The following is a 26,955-nucleotide window of genomic DNA, read 5'->3' on the forward strand; positions in this document are numbered from 1 at the left end:
GTTGAGGTCCTGAGGACCTCTAGTGTGTTTCAGGTGGTTAACGGATTGATTTTTGGTGTTGGGAGATAGCTGTAGCTGCTGGTTCTGTCTTAACCACACAGGGAGGAGTGGGAACCGCAGATTTGGGGTGCAGGTGCGCAACTGGATCACAGGTGCGGCTTGGTCCCCGCATCTGCGATGACCGCAAATGCGGTCAGGAAATCGCAGAAGCGGAAGCAGTCCTTTTAATGAAATTCTACAAAAGCGGAGCCCGCTTCGCAGATGCGGTCCAGCAGATGCGGAAATAGGACCGCAGGTGCGGTTTTGCTGGGCAGAAAACCCCACCTCGAGGTTTTGTTCTCTATTTTTAATTTTGGGTTTGAAGAACTTGGGAGAGAGGCAATTTTTTGAAGGATTTCAAGGAGCAACATTGGGGTAAGTGATTCTAACCTATAATGGTATAAATTTCATGAATCTATGGCTTTATTCATCATCTAATTAGGAATTTGTGCTAGAAATTTGGGAATTTAGGGCTTGAAAATTGGAGAGTTTGATTTGAGAATTTGAGGGACCAAATGGAGTCGGATTTTGATGAATTTCATATGTATGGACTCGTGAGTGAATGGGCTTTCAAGTTTTGTAATTTTTTTCGAATTTCAAGGCGTGGGCCAGGGGGGCGGGTTTGAGTGAATTTCGGGATTTGTGTCTAATTTGATAGTTTTTCTTGTGGAATTCATTCCTTTAGCATATATTGATGGTATTGTACTGGTTGTGAATAGATTCGGAGCAATTGGAGGCCGAGTCGAGGGGCAAAAGCATCGCGGAGTAGAGAATTGATCAGTTTAAGGTAAGTAACGATTGTAAATCTAGTCCTGAGGGTATGAAACCCCGGATTTTGTGTCATGTGGCTATTTTGAGGTGGCGCACATGCTAGGTGACGGGCATGTGGGCGTGCACCGTTAGGGATTGTGACTTGGTTCGTCCCGTATCTACTGTAAAGTTGAATATTTTGTTGAAACTACATACTTCTTACGTGTTTTAAAAAGAATTTATGTAAATCAGGTTGAATGCCATGTTTAGGCCTTATGCCAGTATTGTTTGGACCCTTAGAGGTCTTTTCTTGCTATCCTCTCATTGTTTTCGACTGGAAATCTATACTCAATCATGTTTATACTTATTTACTGCATAACTCAGTCTCTGTTACTCTGTTTTGATGCATCATATAAATGTTATTTTATTGAATCATGACTAAGTGTGGCCGAGGGCCTGATCTATGTGAATATCAATGGGATCGGGCTGCACGCCGTTACTGATTCATGACTGTGTGAGGCCCAGGGCCTGATTTGTGAGGATATTTATGGGATCGGGTTGCACGCCGCAGCATGTTTTACTGATTCATGACTGAGTGAGGCCAAGGGCCTGATTGATTTATGCCATGATTGGCTTGTTGTAGTGCTTGGGCTGAAGGAACCCCTTCGGAGTCCGCACACCCCCAGTAAGCGCAGGTACTTACTGAGTGTGAGTGCCGAGTATTGAGTGACTGGGAGGCATGAGTGATGGCGAGGCTTGCCCAAGGGGCTGTATATGAGTGATGGTGAGGTTTGCCCGAGGGGCTGTATATGAATGATGTTTGCCCGAGGGGCTGTTTATGATTTTATCATTTTACTCACTTATGCATTGAACCTTTATTTGAAAACTGTTGAAAGATGTTTTAATGATTTTACTGGAACTGGATTTAAACCTGATTTGATTCAAACTATGGTTTTAAAAACATGTTGTATTTTACTGAGTTTTTGTGATATGAACTATACTTGCATTATTGCTCGTCACTACTTCTCAATCTTTATTTACTGTGGTTACTTACTGAGTTGGCGTACTCACGTTACTCCCTGCACCTTGTGTGCATATCCAGGCATCTCTGGTCACGGTAGCGAGTATTGATTATTCAGTAGCAGATCCATCGGAGTTAGCAAGGTAGTTGTCTGGCGATCGCAGACCTGCTTTTCTCCCTCTTTATCTTCCCTTAGTTGTATTCAGTTATTTCCAGGCTATGTTAGTCTTGATATGGTCAGATGGTTGTAGTAGATGCTCATGACTAGTGACACCCCGATGTCGGGCTTTCTTTTCCGCACTTTGTTTTAATTTGAACTCTATTATGAAGATTTTAAAGTTAAATAGCTTTGGAATTATCTTTAAAATGAAAATATCGATTTGTTTTGGTAATGTGTCGGCTTTCCTAATACCACGATAGACGCCATCTCGATATGGTTAGTTTTTGGGTCGTGACAGGGAGATTGTTGGGTGTGCGAACAAAGTCTGACAGTGGTAGCTGAAAAGATTGGGAGCCTACATATAAGGTGTAGGGATCTCTTAATGGTGTAAGGTCTTTGAGGTAAAACCGTGTGGGCTTGACCCAAATCGAACAATATCACACTATGTTAAGAATGTATTTGGGCTAATTTAGTGCAACCGAAAAAATAAAAGAACCGATTAGTGGGAACTGGGAAATTTGGGAATTAGACAAAAGCGGGGTAACATAGAATAGTTAGAAAAAAGAAAGGAACTAGCTATTACAACTTACAAGATTTTATTATATATAATGAAAGAAAAAATGTTTAAAAAGAAACTTTAATACTTCACCTAACAACTAAATAATACAAAAAAAAGAAAAATTACAACTTAGGTTCTTCCTCTTATGCTGTTACAAAATGATAAGAACACAGTAATTGAATAGTAGTCGAAAGTTTAAGGCTGTGAAACAAAGGAGTAGGAGAATTTCAAAGAATGGCGCATAATGTTCTTCGCTTTTGCGGTCTTTTCTTCATCTTAGGGGGTCGCAAGGCTACCTTTATTGCAGTATCAAAGACAGTTTTCACGTTCTGAAAATGCCACCAAACAGAAATATCAAAGAAAATTAGGAGTCGATAAGATTGTTTATTTAACGTGTAATGATGTTCTAATGATTGATTAAGCTATAATGTATTTGTTAATTACCTGCTGCGTCTTAGAGCTGCATTCAGTGTAGGCAACTGCTCCTATCATCTTTTTCAACTCCTCTCCCTTATTTTAAATAACATATTAGTAATTTTTTTGGGGGGGGTCAAGTAAGAGATTAATAATTTCAGCACAGCATAACGTATTACTATAGAGATCTCTGTTATTTGTTTGAAAAGTAAACCACAAGAACTCAAATTTTCTGTTAATAGGAACGGTCAAAGAAAAGTAAATAACTCTAATCTTCCCATAACTGGACTCACCTGGGAGGTTGTTATAGGAGTTGCCCCTGGATGATCACTTAAATATTGCTTATCTTCCCTCAGGTCTGGCATCGTTAGTTGTAAACCAGTTATAAATCAGGTTTCACATTAGGCTATAATATATGTTTTGATAATTAATTATGACATTATATTTATATATAATGAAATACTAAATTGATCTTACCAAGTTTAGTTCCCACTAGAACAATTGGAATAGTAGGAGCATAGTGCCTTAACTCAGGGATCCACTGTTAATGATCAACAACGAGAATTTTTGGTAAACAATTAAGACAGATTTATCATACTTGTATGATTTCTATATATAAAAAATCACTTATATGAGGAGAAATAGCTAACCTTTTTGTAAATGTTCTCGTAGCTTGCCTTGCTTATTAGAGAAAAAGCAAGCAAAAAGACATCAGCTCCTCTATAACTTAGTGGCCTTAGCCTGTTATAGTCTTCTTGTCCTGCATTTCACAATCATAAATTCAAGTTTCAATCACAATATCCCGTCCATAAGGAAGAGAAAAGACGAACGAGAAAAATAAGACCACACAACATAAATACACACTCAAAAAGAATTGATCGTACGACTATAAGGCATAATATCAAAATCCTTCTCCACAAAAGGGAAGTATTGCAAGAAAACATTCCCTTCAATAGTGCTAAGGAAAAAAAATCATGATTGAATTCAAATTCATATGTGAAATAGATTTGAAGAATTAACACAAATAGTCGTTCGTCCAATAACTTAAACTAAAAACAGCTGGTGAAAGTATAATATATGCATAATTTTGCCAGTGGAAGTATAATATATGCATAATTTGTATATTATATGTGTATAGTTATATATAATCATTATATAATCTATATATATGGCTAGAAAAACTAAACAATGAATATGACCGAAAGGGGTGTACATAGGTCGGGTTGGTTCAAATTTTACAATTACCAAACCAAATCAATTGTGTCGGTTTATTAAATCTAAAGACCAAACCAAACCAATAAAACTCGGGTTTTTCTCGGGTTTTCGGGTTTTTTCCGGTAAAATCTTCGTAGAACAAAACATATAAATTATGCTCAAAATATTTCTTTAATCCTAGTAAGATACAACTATATAAAGTATTTTCCAAGAAAATAATACAAAATATGAGATGTGTCATGGCATTATCCTAAAATATTCAACAATAAAGACAATAAAATTATGTAATATAAATATTGCTAATTAAAAAGTCATAATAAAAATAAACATAATCTAAAAGTACCAAGTCATGCTAAAATAAGTAGACTAATAAGAGAGTATTAATTACATGACTAAACGCTAAAGAAAAAATAAAAATAGGTTATGCATTTTTATCTAAATTATTGCAAAACAAAAAACAGATATCCAATACATTCTATGTTCGTGGTATTGAATTGAATGCCTTTTGTTAACATTAGTATTGATTTGATTTTGGTATGGGCTTTTTTTAGCATTATTTAATTAATTATGTTAATGGCTATAAAACTTATTGGAACATTTAAAAGTTCTAAGTCCAACCTTGAAATAATACCTTAAAATATAAAATTATGAAATTTTTTAAAAAATATTTATAAAGTACATCACAATAAGTATATTTATATATTAAATATATCTAAAATTTCTATATATGTAATATCGGGTTGGGTTGGTTTCGGTTTGACTTTCTTTAGCTAAAACCAAACCAGATCAATTATTGTCGGTTTTTTTTCAACACCAAACCAAATCAAACCAAACCATAGTCGGGTTTTTTTCCTCGATTTGATTCAGATTATCGGGTTGGTGCGATTTGTCGGTTTCCTTTGTACACTCCTAATCCTAATGACCGGCTATTGGTGTAAAGGTCCTTGGTGATTTACCTGCAGTATCCCACAGGCCAAGGTTAACGGTGCTGCCATCCACCACCACATTTGCACTGAAATTGTCGAACACCGTCGGAACATAATCCTATCAAACAACATTCTTATGAAATTAACAACAAACATCCAAGAAATGAGGAGGAAATTTAAGTAAAGAAAGGGAAAAGGAAAAGATGAGAAAACCAATTAATATTACCGTAGGAAAGGTATTACTAGTGTATGAAATTAGCATACAAGTCTTTCCAACCGCTCCATCTCCAACTGTCACACATTTGATAAATCTTGCAGTAGTCATCTTCTCTTGGCTATTGGCTTCAACTTAGTTTGGTTTCTTCTCTCAATGTTCTTGAAAGGCCAAGTACTTTAGATGAGAAATACTTTCTTTTTATTCTTCACTGATACATCTCCTAGCTAGTATATATTCTTCAAATACTTCTTTTTGCTCATAATGATAAGACCAACATGTTTAAGTAAAAATAATTGGATTTTGAAACTTAATGAAACATATTTGGCAATGGAGAGGTTGGCATATTGGATGCAGGTCTATACACCTAAGCAATCATTGCTTACACGACCCTTTTTACTTTCCTTTAAGTTCAAGGCCAGATAGCTAAAAGGAAAAGGGAGGAAAACAAAAAGAAACAAAGGTTTGCAAAGTAGGTGTAGTGGTGAGTGTTAGTTGGATTAAGTATTGAAGAAGCAATTGTATAAATGATCAAAAGACCGGAAAGGTTGCTTAATTGGACTATATTCTATGATGATCGAAACAGAATATATTTCAGAAAGTTGCCAAAAAACAGAAATTTAAATAATTAGGACGATAGGTGGCCTCAAAGTTTATACTAGGGTGTCACTCTTAATTATCATGGGTGGCTTTTCAGATTTTCTAGTTGACGTTAGAGGTGTCAAACGGGCCGGGCTGACCCGGGCCGGCCCGGTACTTAGGGGCTGGTGGGCTGGGTTACTAGGGTTAGGGGTTGGTAAGTTCACTTTAATTTATCCGGTTAACTGGACCGGTCAACCAAAATTCCTGTAGAACCGGTTAACCGGCCCGACTCGGTCCGGTTTAATGGCTAGATTCATTTTTTTAAAAGGTTTTAGAGTCTAAGGCAATGCAAAACCTTTGAATTTACTCTTTTTTCGTTAATTTACTTGTTAAATGTAAACCTAAGTTTGAATTTTGAAATAAATGTAGCACTTGCAATTTATAAGTGCAATTTTTTCCCATCGTCATTGTATTCTTTAGATTTTTACTTTATATTAATATAACTTACAATAGTAATACAAAATACAAAAAAAATTAAAAATTACCCTAACCCGGCCCTGCCCGGCCCCTTGTACCCGTAACCCTTATGGTTCATTTTTTACCCGGATGAATCCGAACCCGCTAAGCCCGGTAACCCTTAACCCGTAACCAGTCCGGTTCGAAATCCGGACGATTTCAACTTTTCCCTACCCTCCCGGCCCACCCGTTTAACACCCTTAGTTGGCATTCACCGCGTTTGAGCTTATTATTAACCCATGTATCCGTTTATTTTTGTTGTTGCAAAATAACAAAATTAAATAAATTTAAAAGTCAAGCAGGACAATTCTATGGGGGACGGGTTGAAAATAACAAAAATTGCTATGCGAGAGGGGCGGGTTAAATGTGCGATTTCCCTTAACCAGCAACCGCTCCGCCCGCCCCGCCATTCTAGGCCCAATTCATTTTTTGGCACATAGTAGTATATTTTTGAGCCAACAGAGAAAGATGCATGTGGTAATAATAAGCCAGGGTATAACGCATCATATGCTTCTCGAGCTATATTGAAATGGCAGTATATTTTTTAAAAGGTAATGCTGATTTTAGATAATGATTGTCAACAATAATAATGCAACTTATGATCACTCGGCGTCGATGGTTAAAAAGAATTCAGCATATTAACAAAACAAAAAATTATACTCAAACGACAAATATTAGGAAATTCTTGAACACAAAATAAAGAATCTACAAATAAGATCCCCTGTTACGAAAACTTGAAGCCAGACTGATGTATGTTTTATTCTTGACTAACCAATCAAAGAAGTGTGGATCAAATTCACATTTTTTCACCTATTAATTACTCACAACGCAAATCCATACATTGAAGTATAGATTATAATATGTTGATTAACATAGTTACAAATCTCAATTTTGAAAATATTCCATCCCACTTGGTTTTAATATTTAGAACATTTACACTTAAAATTTAGGTAGAAGAATAAAGTTTTTAGCATTAGAAGTTCAATTTATACTTGTCTAAATTTTTTATTTTTTCAATTCGATTTGATTAGGTATATTATGTCGGTTCTTTTGAGTAGGGCTGGGCATAATTTGGTAAATATCGAATTATTGTACCGAAATCGAAAATTTTGGTATTTGGTATATGGTATTTTGGTATTTGGTATGGTATTTGGTTTAAGTTTTTTAAAAAATTGGTATTAGGTATGGTATTTGGTATTTTAAAATAAAATACCGAAATACCGATACCATATTGAAATATATATTATATTACACAAAATACATATTATCAATTATAACATAAATATAAAAAATCTAAAATTTTACTTTCCTTTATTCTCAAAGTTCATCAATTAACTCTAAACAATTAACAAGACATTTTTAGTGATCAAATATTCTTTTATATACAATTTTCTCTATTTGGGTCAATATTTGCTAGTTCTGGACAAAAGTTTTGTTAGCAAACATTTTCAGTTTTGTATTTTTGAGTACTTTAATTAAGAATATTAGAGTGTATGGCTCTATGCACTAGTTAGTATTCAAACCAAATAAACCGAAGTTACCGAACCAAATAAACTGAAATTGAAAGGAGAAAAATCGAACCATACCGAATTTAATTAGGTACGGTATTGGTATAGGATTTTAAGAAACCAAATACCGAAAATACCGAACCAAAATATCTAAATACTGTATCGTACCAACCGATGAACACCCTTACTTTTGAGTAATATATCTAGAAGCATGTCTTGATACCTTTTCAACTGGAAATAAAAAGAGAAACACAGTGGGGAAGTTTACTTTGTTATCTTTTACGTTCTTTTTAAAGATTTAGAACGATCATTTGTGAAATCACTATAATCGTGAAGTACATTTAGCCAAAATTAGAAAGGAGTGTTGACAATTATGAAAAGTGTGAACTTGAAGGATGTAGTGGTGAGAAATCAATTCCGTGAGATTGATATCGCCGTTCCTCCTCCTCCTCCTCCTCCTTCTTCTTCAGAATAGTGCATCCTAGCGACTGGGTTTTATATAAATTTATTATTGGTAAAATTATATATTATAGTCGCTCCAAAAGTAATGACCGGCATAGTATATATTTTTTGTGTATTAATATATAATACACATATTTTTTATATATTTAATTAGAAGTAATAATTATTTTTGGTCGATCTGCCAAATGTGTAATTTGCCCAAATTCATTCGCTACAAGTTGTCTGACGGATTGTAAATTCAAATTGATTCCTCCTAGATCGTGGGCTTCATGTGGGCTTCTTATCTAGCTTTGCTTTCAGGTCACAGAGAAGCCCATTTTCAGAAATACACTGAAATCAGGGTAGAAATGACACTAAATAGCCACTCTAAAGGGCTGCTATTTAAAAATTAGCCATTATACCGTGAATTTCAGTTTTTCAGTTCAAATTTCCAGGGCATTTTGTTCTGAATTGTCTTGAAGTTAAGATTTTCAGTTTATAATTTTAGGACAAAATAAGTACTGACTAATCTTTAAATAGCATCACTGAGAATGACTATCTGTGCACTTAGTAGAATTGTACTCCGGGTAAATTCCAATAAATTGTAAAAGTGTTCAACAACTTTTATCGTCGTCATTTAATTCTTCAATATTTATCGTCCGGCTTTCCTTTTCCTGATTTCTCAATGTAATAGATAGAAATTAAATAATAAAAAATGTCGAGAAAAGGCCCAAAAACTGAGATGTAAATTTGTGCTTGATGATTTAACTTAGAAATTATAGTCCAACTAAACTATCAGTCTCTTGTCTCATCTCCATTTATCTCTAAAATACAAATTTGTGTGTATGCATAGTTCTAACTGAACCTTAACTTTTTGGAGGCCTTCTAGTCCTAGAAAAAGAAGTAAAAAGGTCCTAGAGTCCCATTTGTCTATCAATGCCTTTTAACAATTAGAAAATTAGGACGGACTCGTAATTTTACGTTTAGTTACAGCATTACCAAATTGTATCCGAGATATTTTCACTACTAAAAAAGGGTCAATTTCCGACGGAAAAAAGTAGTCGGAAATTTCTAACGGAATCGGTCGGAAAATACATAAAAGTTTATTTTTTTAATTTGTAATAATAGTTGCGACTAATATTCCGTCTATATCCGTCGTAAATTTTGGCGGAAAATTCCGTGTCACTGTTAGGGACCAATTCGGTCGGAAATAATTTTAAAAAAATAAAAAATAAAATAGCGACCAATTCGGTCGAAAATTTTTAGTAAAACGAGGTTGACTGCTTTGACCAAAATACCGACCTAATCAGTCGGAAAGGTTTTTTAAAAACCCTAACAGGGAACATCTTTCTTTTCCTTTCCCTCTTTTCTTCCTTCTCTCTTCTCTCTCTCACTCAAACTTCCCCCCACCCAAACCCGCCGCTAGGGCTGTGCATTTGGATCGGATATCCGAAATCCGATTCGGTCCGCTGAAATTCGGATTTCGGATTTTGGATTTCGGATATTTGGATCGGATTCGGATTTGATTTATTAAAATTTCGAATTTTCGGATTGGATTCGGATTTGTATAGTTTGAACCCGATCCGATCCGAAATCCGAATTTATTAAGGGAAATATAAATTCTAATTTTATTTTTAGGGTTAGGTGCATTAGGTCTTATTTCATTCATCCTCTGTGCCTCTGTCTGTGGTCCTCACTCCTCAGACTCAGTCCTCACAGCTCTCAACCTGAGTTCTCACGCCATGGAAGCAAATACCTCAACCTGAGTTCTCACGCCTCAAACTCAGTCCTCACTGCTCACTTCCCGGCTTCAGTCTTCACTCTTCACGCCTCGCAAGTCACACCCAGAGACTGCTGTGCTGGTGCTACTAACTTCAGTCTTCACGCGACGCCTCAAGCTGCTCCCTCCTGCTCGTCGCTTCCTCTATCTCTTCTCTGTGTTTCGGAGACCGCACTGGTAACTGGTATCTGGTAAGACACTAAGAATTGATGAAATTGTTAAGAAAGACACTAGGGTTAGGTCTCTTTGTTCTCTTTTATTTCTTGGATAAAATTGATGAAATAAATTGGGGGTTTCACTCTTGATTTTCTTAAACAGAAATAGACCATACCATACTATACTACTATTTTGAATCCAATTTTAATTTTAATTTTTTGTTTTGTTTCGTAGATGGAAGATGAGGTAGAGATGGTGAATAAAGTTCAAGCCATTGTAAAATGTGGTGAAAGTGGTGCTTCAAATAATAAGCAACGTCGAATGTGATTCTGGTTCGAAGAAAAGAAAAATCATGAAAGAAAGATCAGTGGCTTGGCGACACTTCAGTAAGTTCACTGATGACGACGGTGTTAAAAAAGCGAAATGCAAGTACTGTCCAGAAGAATATGTAGCTAACACCAAAAACAGTGGTACAAGCAATTTGCTATCACATGATACACATTTACTGATTCTCTCATTTTTGACAAGTGTAGTATTGCTGAACTTGAAAGTGTGCCAGGTTGAGGATTTCAGTTCCAGTGTGCCAGGTGTGCCAGAACTTAAGGCTGCTGCATTAAGGAATTCTGGTTGAGGATTTCAGTTCATTAGTGATTAAACAGCTATTTGGGATTTTAGTTAATTTTGTTTTATTCTGAAGATTGTGTTTTGTTTATGGACATGTTGAACTGTTGAATTATTACCTTCTCTTGAACTGTTAGCTATGCTTCTGCTCTTGCAGTCTTGTGTTTCTTCCATTTTGGTTCTTAAAATAATCTGGATTGAATGAGAATGATCAGTAGAACTGGAAATTCTTTTGCTATGCTTTTGCAAAGTACCACAGTTATTGCAGGGACTTGTGTTATGCTTCTGCAGTTCTGCTATGCTTCTGCCTTCTGCTATGCTTTTGCTCTTGTAAGTTGTAACTGTTAGCTTAGCTATGCTTCTGCTATGCTTCAACAGTTCAACTGGGAAATGAATTTGTGCAATATTGTGTACCTTTATGGGTTGCAAGTACAATGAGACTGTCAGCTTTAACCATTTACATTTTACAATACTATACTATTAGACATTAGTAACATATTTATTAATTGGAATGAAGCCAAAAGTAAAATCTTGAGGTACTGTAATTTATAGTCATTTATTTGCTATTTTTGTTCTTTTAAATGCTATTGTATTATGTAACATCCATTATCCATATACAGTTATACACACTCCTTAATAATATATACAATCTGATCCGAAATTTAAAAATCCGATCCAATCCGATATAATTCGGATCGGATTCGGATTGCAATTTGTGGAATCCGAAATCCGAAATTTCAATCCGAAATATGCTAAATCCGATCCGATCCGATCCGATCCATGCACAGCCCTACCCGCCGCTGCTACCAACCAGCGGCACTCGCCGGCACCGCTGAAGCTCCATCGAGACTCTCCACTGCCAGGTAAGTTTCCCTTACCAAATCCCTAACTTCTATCTTTCGTTTTTGTTTTGTTTGATTGGGGAAATGCATGTTGCTTAATGATATAATTTTTGAGCTTGTCATCTTCATCAGGTGACCATAATCCCTTCTTGTACTTTTGCTTTGTCTTGTCTACTAATTTGCACCCTATTTTTATATTATAAATATGTAGTGAAAGCAAAAGATAAATAAAGTAAAAAATCTATTTGTTTTGGCTGTTGATGTATGTGTGCTGGAAATAGTGTTAGTGTTTCGATTCAGAACTATGCCTCATTTGAGTTAAAAATTTGATTTTTATTTCAGATTATGAGTACTTTTTGGTTTCTTAGATGTTATTGGTAGAGATTTCATTGAATCTGCCTAAGTGTATGTCCAAATTTTGATGCAAAGAATCATTCCTTGATTGAGTAAGGGTTCTAATAGGTCAATTGTATGACTTTTTAATCTTAATTTCTTAATTTCTTCAAAACAACTTCATAGGTCCTAATATAAGCAAGTGGGTAACTCCCAAATTTTCACCATTCTCCATCTTCAACTCTAATTTCAGCAATATAATAGCAAGTTAAAATACCAAATAAATAATAAAAGAGATTTTAAAAAAAAGAACGCACCACAAAACCAATGGGAACAATTGGATTGACAAGGGACATGGAAATTGCCATGGCATATTGAACAAACATCATTCGCGGGTGGTCCATCCATTTTCCTTTTCTATACAATCACTTGCTTTTTTCTCTTCCTCTTTCTTTATACAAATTATATGTATTTTTGTTGTGGGTTTGAATTGTACCGATTGTACACATGTAATTTTTTACCCTCCCCAAGACTTTTTATATTTTTACATATAAATATTTAGTTTAGGCCTAATATCTTTATTTCAACTAATTTTGACTTTTTTACTTTATTTCGTCATAAAAATAAAAATTACAAAAAAAAATTACTTTATGTATCTTTCATAAATTTAAATAAAAAATATACAAAAATAGTACCTTATTTTTTTATATATATAATCTTGAAAACACCAAAATAGTTTCATGTTTTAATATAGTTTAGTTTAATCATAAGATTAGTTTTATATTTTTATATTATAAATTGTATATAATTTTAGAAGGAGGAATTAGTGTTGGCTTGGTTTATCCCGTCTTTATGAATTTTGTAGTTTTTTTTAGTCTTTGGCCCAATTTTAAGGCCCAATAATATCAAACACATGCCCTCTTAACCTAAAAACCCTTTATATATAACAAAAATACACCTTAAGATATAACCTAGATCCCTAAAAATCTCATCCGCCGTTATTGAGAATGAGCGACCCCTAGACCCTAGACCCCTAGAGACAAAGGCATCTGCCGCTGAACAAAACCCCACTCCCCCCAGCGTTGCATCGTCTTCTTCAGCCGCAGAACCAAAACGAGACCCTAAGTTAGCAGCAAAAAACACAAAATCAGTCGTGAACACCCACACACATAACTTCATCACCTTTTTCTTTGAACCTAGACAAAAACCTTAACCCCCCTGAGAAAAAAACCAGTCGCGACACCATCACAGCACCATCGCCGCCAACAATTCCGACCACCCCCCTCACTCCAAGTAACGAACCAGCTCCACACTCAGCAGCCACACACGAACAAAAAAGAAAGTCGCACGTTCACACACATAGAAAAGAGGGGAACAGTAGCGGAACGAGAGTGAGTGGACACGGTTTTAGGGGGGCAACAATTCATTCTTAGTAATGATATAGAACAGAAATGGAGGCAAAACAAAAGAAGGGGTTTCACGAAAAAGGGCTTCTTCTCATTCCTCCTTTTTGTTTTATTTTTTTTATTTTGTTTTAGGTTCCAAAATTAAAAAATATTAAAATAATAATAATAATATAATTATGCCTTCCTTTTAATTTCGATTTTGGTGTTCCAAAATTGGAGATCAATTGAGGTTTGGAGTTCGATTCGAGGTGTTTCTGGTCGTCGATTTTCGTCCGTAGCTCCGGTTGCGGCTGATGATTTCAAAGCCAAGTTTTACATGCTTTTGCAGTGTAACTCAAAGTCTGGAAGGTTGCAATTCATGAGTACAAAAGAAAAATTATTCTTCTGTGAAGGTCCAATTTCTCATGCTCACTTTTATCTATTTCTTTTTTATTGGTTTGGTGAATGCTTTAGATTAATTTGCTTCTGTGTTAGCATATCTTATATCTCACTTATTATTTTAATTTATACTTGGTTCATGCTTTGAGTTGCATAGTGAATGAAATTAGACTACTACATTAGATAGTTAGTAAACATGATGCTTAGTTTGATTGGTCTAGAGTTATAAGAACATAGTAGCTCATCAAGTAATTAAAAGTGAAGGAAATAATCTGAAAGTCATAGGGAAAATTTGTGCTCAAATAGACATATTCTCCATGAACCTTATATTTCAAATTCAAACGTCATAATTTTTTGGAAAAAGGATTTAATCTCATAGACTTACTTTTAGTTCATATTGGCAGTAGTGTTTCTTTTTAGATTTTCAGAACTTTAGTAGTTATAGAGATGGTTTGAAAACTCTTTTAGTCTTTGCATTCTTTACTGTTAGTTTTTCGTCTTTTCTTTCTTTGTCTTTTCCGTGATTTTGTAGTATTTCAAGTCAATGTTCTCCTTTAAGTGTTGTCTTTCCTATCACTGTGTTTAATTAGTTATCTGTAGTAAATTAATTAAGTATTAGGGGAACACAATCAATAGTCTATGTGATATTGCAAACAAGAGAAAGTCTAAGAACAAATAGTGAAAATTACCGAATTGGTTGTGGGGGTTGGACATTAAGTGCTAATTGTTTCGTTCTACTACTTTGACCGCTAGGAGCATGCTAGACCGTCAACACCCGGGTAGGCAAACTTTTAGGCATGTTTTGAATTTATTACCGTGATTATATACACGTTCGCGTGACATAATTATGGTTTCTAAATGAATATTCATAGCTTGCGTTAGGCACGTTTAATATACCATCGTGATTGTGTACATGTTCGCGTGACATAATTATGATCTAAAAAATAAAATCGGGGTATGCGTTCGCGCAACTTCGGCCAAACTTTCTTAATAATAATAAAGCGTTATTAATTGTGGACACGTTCGCATGACATGATTTTTGACGCGCCAAACAAATAGGTACACGTACGCGTGACCCGTTTCAAGATAATTTCTTAATTAAAAGAGGCAAATGCACATAGGTTCTAAAAATGAGTAATTAAACAATTTGATTAAGCCAAGTATGATCAAAATGACCGTGCTAGAACCACGGAACTCGGGAATGCCTAACACCTTCTCCCAGGTTAACAAAATTCCTTACCCCGATTTCTATGTTCGCAGACCATAAATAGAGTCAACTTCCTCGATTCGGAATTTTAACTGGTGACTTGGGACACCATAAATTATCCCAAGTGGCGACTCTGATCTTAAATAATAATCTCGTTTCGATTGTCACTTAAATTGAAAAAAAACTCCCTTATATACCCTTCCGGGGGTAGTAAAAAGGAGGAGGTACAGCTCTGGAGACTCTGCTGGGGAACAGATCCCAGAATCTCTGGTTCAGGGTTCAAGAATTCGAGCTTGTTAATATGATTTTTACTTGGCTTTATTTATTGTTGATATTACTGTATTTTGTGGACCTAATGTGCTAATTGCCGTCTATTTACTGCTTTGATATTATTTGAATTGTATATAACTATCTTCTTATGCCACCCCTCTGAGTTTTCTGAAAATGGTGCACCCGTTCGCATGGCCCGCTTTTTCTGTAGAATTCATACCAAATAGAACGAGGCTAGGCCAGCAACAAGGCCGGGTAGACTTTCATACTCCTGGTACGTTGCCCCCTCTTCGACTCGAGTAGTCCGCTCGGGTAAACCAGGTAAAGAATACTACCCCAGGTTTAAACCTAGAATAACATAACCCCATGTCAGATCCCTAGTAGGAACGTTTGTTGCATCACGTGCATTTGACTTAGAGGACTCAACATAGGGGTTGGGTCCGCCTAGGACAGGTGTACCCAAAAATAAAAGACCATCCTGATGCATCTTATGTGTTACATGTTGCATTTCTTCAAGGGTAAAAAGGTCATCTGGCGGACCAATGATGGCTGAGGGTAAATGAGAGAGAAAAGAGGGTGAATGGTGAAAATAAAGCAAGTAGGGCCAAGTTATATTTTTCTTTCACATTTTTTGTAAGAAAAAGACAAAAATAAACATGAAAAATCCAAAAAGATTTTGCACTTTCCCATCATTTTTCGAAAAACAAAAAAAAAAAAAAGGGAAAAGAAATCCAAAAAGAGTTTCCATGTTTCATCATTTTTCAAAAATATATATATATATATATATTCCCTAAATTAGTATTTTTTTTAATTCTCACCCGTATCCAATCTTCCCGAACTACGCGAACTTGATTCTCATCTCTCGGGGTGGGATACGTAGGTATCCCACATAGGGTCCGGTCTTCCTAGTGAGTTTAGGTTCTTGGCTTCGCGGGGTCTTAGTCAAATCTTGCATTTTTAGCCACTTCTAACCACATAAGTTAATTTTAAAAAAATAGTCACAATCATGTCTTGCATGTGTCCAACAGGAAAGGTTATTGTCTCACATAGCGTTCTAGGTCTTTAACTTTATTTTGTCTTAATTTTCTCATACAGGTGTGGATTTACATACCGGAGTTTGAGCATGACAGACGCCCCAGGACCATCTAGTCAGGATCGCTCATTCATGAGTGGATTAAAAGGAGATTTTTTTAATGTTTTGAGTCTGTTTTTTTATGTCGGCTTTTACCTTCTAGTTTTGTACGATAATGTCGAGTCTTTTGTTATTGTACTTTCTATTTTGTATTTGAAAAAGTGTGTTATAACTCAAAAATTCTAAAAAAAGAGATTTCGCATTTTATATTTCCATTAGAAGTTTTCTTTAGAATACTAATTCTAGAAATGAGAAAAAAAAGAATTTATTTGAGGTGGTTTTCCTTAGGAAATTAATATCTAGAAATCAAAATGAAAATTACTTTTATATTTTCTTTAGTATATTAAGACTAAAATTCAAAAAAAAAATCTTTTAATACCTCTTTAAAAGTTTTCTTTTAAGATATTAATTCCAAAAATCCAAAAAAAATAAATTCTTTTGAGGTTCTTCTTTGGAAAATTAACGAAAAATGACTTTTCTTTATTTTTTTATTTTCACTAGAACTTTAAGATATTGTACATAAAATAAAAAAAACATACTTTATCTTTTGTTTATCTTTAAAGTTTCTTTCTTAGGTAATCAAAAACTGAAATTCACAAATATTTTTATCTTGTTCATTTCTGGTTTCGAAATCTCTCTTCAGGATATCAAGTGAAAATTCAAAATATTTTTCTTTGGTTCATTCTTTAGATTTCCTTCCTAAAAAAAAGAATTAAAAAATATTTTTCTCTTCTACGGTTTTTTTCTTAATAATTTCTCATACATTATCTGTTTAAAAAAAAGAAATATATATATATATATATATATGCTTGTTTAAGATTGAGTTTAGAATAGATTATAGAACATTAAGTCTAAAAAAAAGAGATTTTCTTCATTTTTCTCATCAGAGTATTCATTAAGAAAAAAAAGAGAAAAAAATGAGAATGTTAGTTTGTTTAATTTATTCCCGATCTTCCCAAACTATGCAAAGATCTGATTCATGCGGCGTCATGATACGTAGGCAACCTACATAGGGTTCGATCGAATCATTTTTTTATTTTATTAAAAGAAAAAGGAAAAAGAAGGAAACAAACGAAAAAAGAGATGAACTTATGGGATGTGAGAAATGAGAGGAAAGAAAAGAGTGATAATTAGAAAAAAAGAGGAAGGAAAATGAGCAAGCAAGTGCTAGAAAAGGAAAGAAAAAAGAAGATTGAAATGAACAAATTGGGATGATGTCAAGTGACCTTGTGACCCTCGAAGTCATTCTTGAACTGTTAATAATTGCTAGGTGCATTGCACATAATGTGATATTTTTAGCTATTAAATGCCCTAACACTAACATGATGACTTCATTTTATTCCTCTTTGTTATCCTCATTATAGAAGAAAGGTGGTTGGTTTGTGGTTCTTAAACTGGTAACTCTTCCATATAACACAAGGTCAAAGAGCAAGGTAGCCATGGCTAGCAAAGACTTGGACACAGGAATTGTTGACCCGTCAAGGGAGTTTGTGCAGTCGGAGTCTAAATTGAAAGGGGAGATCCAAATATTGAAACAGCATATGGCAGAAATGTATCAGCCTTGGATCAGGGGGCATCCTCCACCTTCATTCCCTACTAACTACACTGAAAACCCTGTAACTATCCCACCATTATCACAAATCCAGATTCCCACTGCTGCTGATATCTCCCCTCAACCTTTTCACACTCTACTCGCCAAAATCACCTCATATCCCGCTCATTTGGCCACTCATGCTCTTGTAGCTCCTCCTCGAGCTACTTTTCCTCGATCCTCTAACGAGACTGTGTTCAAAGTCCCCGATGCCCAACACTACGCTCCAGAACCAACTTTCAAAGTCTCGGATCCATACTCTCACACTCCTCATTTTGAGCCTCTCCGTGAAACTGAAAAGCCTGCTAAGACGGTGGAGCAAGATGAGATATCCAGGAAGGTGAAAATCTTAGAGCAGTCTTTAAGAAACATGCAAGGGATAGGGAGCCAGATAAGCGTGTCCTACAAAGACTTGTGTTTGTTTCCTGACGTCCAACTGCCTGCTGGGTTTAAGATACCAAAGTTTGATTTGTATGAAGGGCATGGAAATGCCCATTTGAGAGGTTAATGCAGTAAGATGAGAGGCGTCGGTGGCCCGTTGAAGAGTCATTACCGGGCATTGTATGGGTGTGATCTTGTAGGCTAACCAACCTAGGACCCCTCTTTCCCAATGCTTATATGTTTTAAAATGGACTTCTTTATATATATATATATGTATGCAGTTGTTCAAACTTTTCCTTTGCTTCCATTACATGAATCATACATGTAATGTGTGATTGACCTCTCCTCTTTTGGAATCAAGTTAGAGTCATACGAAAAAAAAAAAAAGTTCATGACCCCATAAGTTTATTTTAGAAAGTTCATTCTAAAAAGAAAATTCAAAAAAAGAAGAAGAGAAAAATAGAGATAAAGAAAAAAGAAGAAGAAAAAAGAGAAAAAGGAAAAAAAATAAGGAAAAAGAAAAAAAAAAAGAGAAAAAGGCAAATAGTAACAAAAAGGTAGTCACGTGAACTACGTTTGACCTGATTCTTGTCACCACAAGATACGTAGGCAGCCTTACGGTTCAGTCATACCAAATAAAATATTTCACAATCCCACGAAGTTAAGAGTGGGGTGGTTTTTCATAGAATCAAATTCTCATGTTTTAGAAATTGGGGCGAAGTTTTAAAATGGATTCCAAGTTATAAATAAATTAACCCCGTTGTCTTAGTTATTTTGAGCCTTTATGATATCCTTTCTTTCTAACCCTGTCCAAAAGTCATATTACAGTCCAAAAAGACCTCTGAGATAATCTTTGAGAGTGCCAAGCTAGATGTGCCAGGAGCATATGATGTTTTACTATGGTCAATGCATTGTCATCTGCAGAATCAGAGGAAATAAGAAGAAAATAAAAAATGAGAGAGTCTTATCGGTGAAAACCTTCACAGGCACCAAAAGGCGACAGTAAGTTGAGAAAAAGAGAAAAATAAGAGAGGCTTGATGGTGAAAACCCTTCGGGAACTTCAACTCTAATTTCAGCAATATAATAGCAAGTTTAAATACCAAATAAATAATAAAAGAGATTTAAAAAAAAAAGAACGCACCACAAAACCAATGGGAACAATTGGATTGACAAGGGACATGGAAATTGCCATGGCATATTGAACAAACATCATTCGCGGGTGGTCCATCCATTTTCCTTTTCTATACAATAACTTGCTTTTTTCTCTTCCTCTTTCTTTATACAAATTATATGTATTTTTGTTGTGGGTTTGAATTGTTCCGATTGTACACATGTAATTTTTTACCCTCCTCAAGATTTTTTATATTTTTGCATGTAAATATTTAGTTTAGGCCTAATATCTTTATTTCAACTAATTTTGACACTTTTACTTTATTTCGTCATAAAAATAAAAATTACAAAAAAAAATTACTTTATGTATCTTTCATAAATTTAAATAAAAAATATACAAAAATAGTACCTTATTTTTTTATATATATAATCTTGAAAACACAAAAATAGTTTCATGTTTTAATATAGTTTAGTTTAATCATAAGATTAGTTTTATATTTTTATATTATAAATTGTATATAATTTTAGAAGGAGGAATTAGTGTTGGGTTGGTTTATCCGGTCTTTATGAATTTTGTAGTTTTTTTAATCTTTGGCCCAATTTTAAGGCCCATTAATACCAAACTCATACCCCCTTAACCTAAAAATCCTTTCTGTATAACAAAAATACATCTTAAGATATAACCTAGACCCTAGACCCCTAGATCCCTAAAAATCCCATCCGTTGTTATTGAGAATGAGAGACCCCTAGACCCTAGATCCCTAGAGACAAAGGGATCCGCTGCTGAACAAACCCCCCCCCCAAAGCATTGCATCGTCTTCTTCAGCCGCAGAACCAAAACGAGACCCTAGGCTAGCAGCAAAAAACACAAAATCAGTCGTGAACACACAGAACTTCATCACCTTCTTCTTTGAACCTAGACAAAAACCTTGATCCCCTTAAGAAACAAACCAGCCGCGACACCATCACAACACCATCGCTGCCAGCAACTCCGGCCATCCCCCTCACTCCAAGTAACGAACCAGCTCCACACTCAGCTGTCACACCTCCTTTTTCACCTGCGCCCGCAGGGGGCGTAAAAGGGAGTTTTTCCAATTAAAGGACAATCGAAACAGGATTTATTATTTAATTCAGAGTCGCCACTTGGGAGATTTATGGTGTCCCAAGTCACCGGTTTAATCCTGAGTCGAGGAAAAGATTAACTCTATATTGCAGTCCGCGAACCAGAAATCTGGATAAGGAATTCTGTTAACCCGGGAGAAGGTGTTAGGCATTCCCGAGTTCCGTGGTTCTAGCACGGTCACTCAACTGTCATATTCAGCTTAATTATCTTATTTTTATACAATTATGAACCTATGTGCAAATTTTAACTTTTAACCGTTTTTATTATTATCATTATTATTTTAACAGAGAATTGCAACGTTGTGAGAACGTATCTCGAATCATGTCACATCAATGTACCCGTGGTTATCGACACACTTCGACTTCGTTGAGATTTGGATTTGGGTCACATAAATGTGCACCTGGGTTTAAGAAGGTAATATTATTTAAAGTACGTGCCTAAGGAGACTAACGCGTTGTTATTTTGGGAAGAAGGCCATGAAATTCGTTAAGCGGCTGATCCCGAGTTCTAAGTAATTAATATATACAATCGTGAGGGCCCTGCCATTTATGTGTTTATTCAGCGAGGCTCATCTCATTTTTTACTATCTTTAAAGGGCCAACCTAAAGTAATCTATAGTGTTCTGCTTAGTTCGATAATAAAATAAAAGGAGGAGTCCCAATTAATTATATGGTTTAAGAGCTATTATAGTTGGGTCATGAACACCACACGTTTAAAATCAGAACCTAAGTACGCAGACGGGCATGGCTATTCACCAACCTAGGCCCAGGTCCAAACGAATGTAGTGTTAAAAACAGGACCTGGGTCATCTTATTCAAGTGCCGAGGCCCAATCCGCCTAAATACGGGCAATCGATCTCTTTTCGACAAAACACATCACTTTTCCGATTTTAAATGAACTAAACACTTAATTAAACTTACTTAAGTTATTCTTCACATATTCAACAATTTGCCACGCAGAAAGGTGAAATGATTATATCTAATTAAGTATATTACTACAGGTTTTAGAAGAGCAATAGTTAGAAAGAGGTAATTTAAATGTCTATTCCTGATCCTAAACTCAAACCATTGATGTTACGGTTAGATTGTTGTGTTGATTAAATAGTCTATTAGGCCGGAATCTAACGGACATGCATTCGAAATACACTACCTAATAATCAAGCTAAAGCAAACCAAATATTATTGACTACAGCTATACCTTCGAAATAAACAAGAGCAGATACATGATATAAAGTTCATTTAAAAGTTCACAAATTAAATCGTTACAAAAACTGTCCAGTTATACATCCCGCGGGCATTTACATGACATTAGTGAGTGAGATATCCTAATATACAAATCAATAGAAAGGCTAGATCAACTTAAAGCTTCAAATCTTCATGTATATTCATGCTTATGTTTTTCAACTTACAAATGACCGGGGTTACAGCTGTGTACCTGGAAATGGCAATATAAGAAGAAGAAGATCAGCAGAGTAGTATGTAACTCAACGATAACAACGATAACCAGCAATAACTAGTAGAAATAACCCAGTAACAGATTTAAAAGGCACCAGCAGAATTCCAGCAATATCAACAACAACAAAAACAATGCCAAAACCCACGAATGAATCAGGGACTGAAGTATAAGCAGTCAACTGATCTATCCACTAACTCGAACCAACAGACTCGAAGCAAATAGGTAAAGGGGTTGAATTCTAGTTCAAAACTGGGAGTTACAACAATGAAGAAGGAGCAATCAGTAGTAGCAAGCAACCCGGCATAATAGCAGATTTGGAGTTCAAATAGCCACGAACACAACCAGTTCAGCCCGGAAGAAAGAACCAAGCCCAGACTCCACTCCCCAAAGAAAAAGATCCCTTCCACTGTCTAAAGCTCCTTTCACTTATAGCCAAACCTTACTCACCTTTTCAGCTCTTAGGAGCATTAAGTTAATTAAGAAAGTACCTCTGCCCATGATATTTCCCCTCCACTACTATATGTTTAATTCATTTGTTCCCCACTACCCTTGCCTTTTCTTTATTTAAAATCAAATAGGTATGGGCACCTATTTCTTAATCCATTTCATTTAAACCTTTCCCCCTCCATTATGTTTTGTTCCCCATTAGCACTAAACAATTGCATTAGTTTAATGGTATTTAATACTTAGTGGACAGAACACTCAAACTACCCATTTCTTCCTGTTTTCAATTCCCAAATTACCTCCTAAAGCCCTGAAATTACTGTCCTACCCACTCCCTTTTACCCTGCATTGAACCTTTCAACTCTAGCCTATTCAAATCTACCCAGTAACCAAGCCGAATCCAACAAACTAACAGCTACGACCAATTCAAATCAGCTAATAATTGAATCAGTAATTCAAACTAGAACTCAGGTCAGATCAAATAGCATAAAGACCAGTGCATTTGAAAAAAATCATATTGAACTACCAAGCTCAAATTTCAGACCATGATTGGCACAGATACAGGGGAATCACTAACTAAGTTCCCAGTTCTAAATCAAACAAGATGCATGAAATACTATCACATACTGGATGAACATAACTGAATTTATATGTAAAATGATGAACAACAAAACAAACAAGGAATCAGACATCAAAGAAAGTGAGATCATTTGAACCAGTAATACAGGTAACCAATTACAAGACTAGACACAGTTTTTGTGCAAGAACATTACGGGCATTGACCCTTACAACCAAACTAATGGACAAACATACTCAAACGATTCAGCATATGCCAACAAACCATATGAGAAAAACTGGACCAGAAAAAGGTCCGAAAGAGAAGAGAGGAATAAATTAAAAGATGGTGAAACACCATGAAGCTTAAGCAGATAAATAACAACAAAAATAGAAAAGAAAGGGAAGAAAAATACCTCAAAACTACAAGCTAACTCCGAACAGTTCCCATTTTAGACTTCGACTCAAACTTTTGAGGTCCAAACGGACCTTAATCGAGTGTTCTCGACTGAAAACACTTGACTAAAGTCGATTAAGAACCTCAAATTTTCCCTTTACTCGGACAGGTTCCAGGTTCTAGGGTTCATCAATTGATTTGAAACTCGACCAGTTCTAGCAAGATTCGAGCCAGACCAAGGGCGTTTTAGGCACAAAGGAGGTCAGGTGGATAGCTGGTGTGAGTTTGGGGTTCATTAGATGAACTAGGGTTTTGGGTCCTGAGCTTCGATCGAAGATTCGAAAAAGCCGGGGATGATTCGAGAACAACGGAGTGGGGATTCAGATTGAGGGTGGTTAGGAGGCTCAGGGGTGTTAATTTGAGGGTCATCGGAGAAAGTGAGGTTTTTTGGACGATCTTCGATTGAAAATTCGAAGAGTTTCGAAGTAAACGGAACATGGATTCGTGGAGAGGATGGCTAGAAGGTTCAGAGGTGTTATTTGGGTGGCCATTGGTGACTGACCGCTGCCGTGGGCGATTTTCGACGGGCGGTCAGCGGCGGAACGAGGTTTGGTCTCTGAAAACCCTTTGAGGGAGACGAATAGGGGGGGTTCTAAGGGGGGCGGGGTACGGTCTTAGGATTATATACTGGGGGAAGGGTTTGATCCAGGCCGTTAGATCGATTACGATCAATGGCTTGGATCAATTCACTTAATGGAACGGTGTCGTTTGGACACTCTTGAGACCGGGTTGGTTTCTGGACAAACGGGTCGGGTTCGGTTCTTGGATACGGGTATTGATCTGTGACCGTTGGATGTGGTTTGGTTGAATGGCTGAGATTTTTGCCATTGAAACGACGTAGTTTGGCTCCTATACTACGTCGTTTCACCGTCCTGTGAGAGGAGCTGCCTGAACCGGGTTTGGGACATGCCATTGGGCCAGGGATTTGAGCCCAATCCGATTTTCCTTCCTATTTTTGTTCTTTCTTCTTCTTCTTCTTCTTCTTTTTTCTCTTTTTCTAATTATTAAAACTAAAATTCTAAGTTAAATTATAAACCAAATTAACTTATTAAAATACTAGTTATCTCTTAATAATAATTATCACACATGATTAAGTACCAATTTAAAATAAAATCACACAACTAGACCTTAAATGCTAAAAAAAAATGCAAAGTACATTATTTTTGTGATTTCTCATTTTTGGCAAAACACCAATTTTCTTGATTAACTAAACAATTGCAAATATCAAATCCTAAATGCAAATGCCATATTTTTGGTATTTTATTCTTAATTTAACAAATAAACAGGCACGAACGAATGCAAACAACACAAAACTATTTTATTTTGAATTCTTTTGGAGTAGTTTTCGTGAAGCAAAAATCACGTGCTCACAGCTGCCCCTCTTTGTCCGAAAACACAAAGAGTTTTCGTGCAAAGATAAAGTGAGCGGATACGAGCGATTTTTGCCCGTTGGAATACTCCGTGTGCAACATTTTTTGAAAAGATTTTAACCGAACCTTTGCTTCAAAGGTTTCCTGCATATCCCTGGCTAAAATGGAATCAGGTTAATATAGTTCGGGAAGTTTCGGTAGTTGAGACTACCATGGAACTGCCTTTTTGCTGTTACTGCTGTTGCTGCTGATGTTACCGCTTACTGACCTCCTTATTACACCTTGATGAAAGATAAAGAAGTTATACTAAGCTATGATCTATGAATTACAAAGATTTATCCTCAAACTTGGTCATGTGACTGTTGCTGCCTTGTTGCCTTGTGTTTCCTCTGGTATTCCTTTATTTCTGATTTGACTTGTATTCTCCCTTGATTGCCGATCTCTAACTGCTTATTTCCTTCTTGTGAGCTTCGCATTATTTTTCCTTCGAATCTTGAATTGCCTTCCTCTGCTGGGGATTTTTGTTGTTTCCCGCTGGGGATTTTTTGTTGTATTCCTCTGCTTTACTGACTTCAGCAACAACTACTTCTTAAAATATAACACCTCCATTCTCCCGGCAGGCTCTTGACTTCAATAACTTCTTAAAGATAACACCTCTATTCTCCAAGCGGGCTCCTAACTTCAACCGCTTCCTAAAAATATAACACCTCTATTCTCCAGGAGGGCTCCTGACTTCAACAACTTCTTAAAAATATGACACCTCTATTCTCCAGGCGGGCTCCTGACTTCAACAATTTCTTAAAAAATACAACACCTCTATTCTCCAGGCGGGCTCCTGACTTCAACAACTTCTTAAAAATATAATACCTCTATTCTCCAGGCGGGCTCCTGACTCCAACTTAAAATTTAACAACCTACATTCTCCAGGCGGGCTCCTGACTTCTTCAACTTTTAAAATAAACAACCCCCGTTCTATAGGCGGGCTCCTGACTTCATCAACTAAAAATTTAACAACCTCCATTCTACAGGCGGGCTCTTGCCTTCTTCAACTTTCAAAATAAACAACCTCCGTTCTACAGGCGGGCTCCAGACTTCATCAACTTAAAATTTAACAACCTTTGTTTTACAGGCGGGCTCCTGACTTCAGCTACAACTCAGAATGTAATACCTCCATTCTCCAGGCGGGCTCCTGACTTCAACTACAACTTGAGAATATAACAACCTCTATTTTCCAGGCGGGTTCCTAACTTCAATAACCAATTTAAAGATAATACCTCCATTCTCCAGGCGGGCTCCTGACTTCAATAAACTTTAAAATGTAACACCTCCGTTCTTCAGGCGGGCTCCTGACTTTAACAACTTTAAAAATGTAACACCTCCGTTCTTCAGGCGGGCTCCTGACTTCAACCACTTCCTAAAAATATAACACCTCTATTCTCCAGGCGGGCTCCTGACTTCAACAACTTCTTAAAAATATGACACCTCTATTCTCCAGGCGGGCTCCTGACTTCAACAATTTCTTAAAAATACAACACCTCTATTCTCCAGGCGGGCTCCTGACTTCAACAATTTCTTAAAAATACAACACCTCTATTCTCCAAGCGGGCTCCTGACTTCAACAACTTCTTAAAAATATAATACCTCTATTCTCCAGGCGGACTCCTGACTCCAACTTAAAATTTAACAACCTCCATTCTCCAGGCGGGCTCCTGACTTCATCAACTAAAAATTTAACAACCTCCATTCTACGGGCGGGCTCCTGACTTCAGCTACAACTCAGAATGTAATACCTCAATTCTCCAGGCGGGCTCCTGACTTCAACTACAACTTGAGAATATAACAACCTCTATTTTCCAGGCGGGTTCCTGACTTCAATAACCAATTTAAAAATAATACCTCCGTTCTCCAGGCGGGCTCCTGACTTTAATAACTTTAAAAATGTAACACCTCCGTTCTTCAGGCGGGCTCCTGACTTTAACAACTTTAAAAATGTAACAC

General features: G+C 36.1%; 1 protein-coding gene and 1 long non-coding RNA gene across 2 annotated transcripts; one reads left to right on the forward strand and one right to left on the reverse strand.

Annotated features, from left to right (window-relative positions):
- Positions 1-2,492: 2,492 nt before the first annotated feature.
- On the reverse strand, positions 2,493-5,534 carry LOC104241336 (rac-like GTP-binding protein RAC13). Its single transcript, XM_009796277.2, has 7 exons — positions 5,311-5,534; positions 5,115-5,202; positions 3,594-3,703; positions 3,421-3,484; positions 3,237-3,301; positions 2,974-3,039; positions 2,493-2,858 (listed from the first exon to the last, which is right to left on the reverse strand). Exons 1-7 carry the CDS (start codon positions 5,407-5,409, stop codon positions 2,757-2,759), a joined length of 594 nt encoding a protein of 197 aa, XP_009794579.1. The 5' UTR covers positions 5,410-5,534; the 3' UTR covers positions 2,493-2,756.
- A 7,529-nt stretch (positions 5,535-13,063) lies between these two features.
- LOC138886313 (uncharacterized) lies at positions 13,064-16,683 on the forward strand. Its single transcript, XR_011404983.1, has 2 exons — positions 13,064-13,875; positions 16,434-16,683. It is a non-coding gene; the product is annotated as an uncharacterized lncRNA (long non-coding RNA).
- The last annotated feature ends 10,272 nt before the right edge of the window (positions 16,684-26,955 follow it).

Source organism: Nicotiana sylvestris, chromosome 2 (genome assembly GCF_000393655.2).
Source record: "Nicotiana sylvestris chromosome 2, ASM39365v2, whole genome shotgun sequence".
Lineage (NCBI taxonomy): Eukaryota > Viridiplantae > Streptophyta > Magnoliopsida > Solanales > Solanaceae > Nicotiana > Nicotiana sylvestris.

Coding starts and splice junctions, on each gene's coding strand:
- LOC104241336 (XM_009796277.2), bottom strand. CDS start 5,409: ATGACTACTGCAAGATTTATCAAATGTGTGACAGTTGGAGATGGAGCG. Junction 3,704..5,114: donor TGGCCTGTGGGATACTGCAG/GTAAATCACCAA, acceptor TGTGAAATGCAG/GACAAGAAGACTATAACAGG. Junction 3,040..3,236: donor CTCCTATAACAACCTCCCAG/GTGAGTCCAGTT, acceptor ATTTAAAATAAG/GGAGAGGAGTTGAAAAAGAT.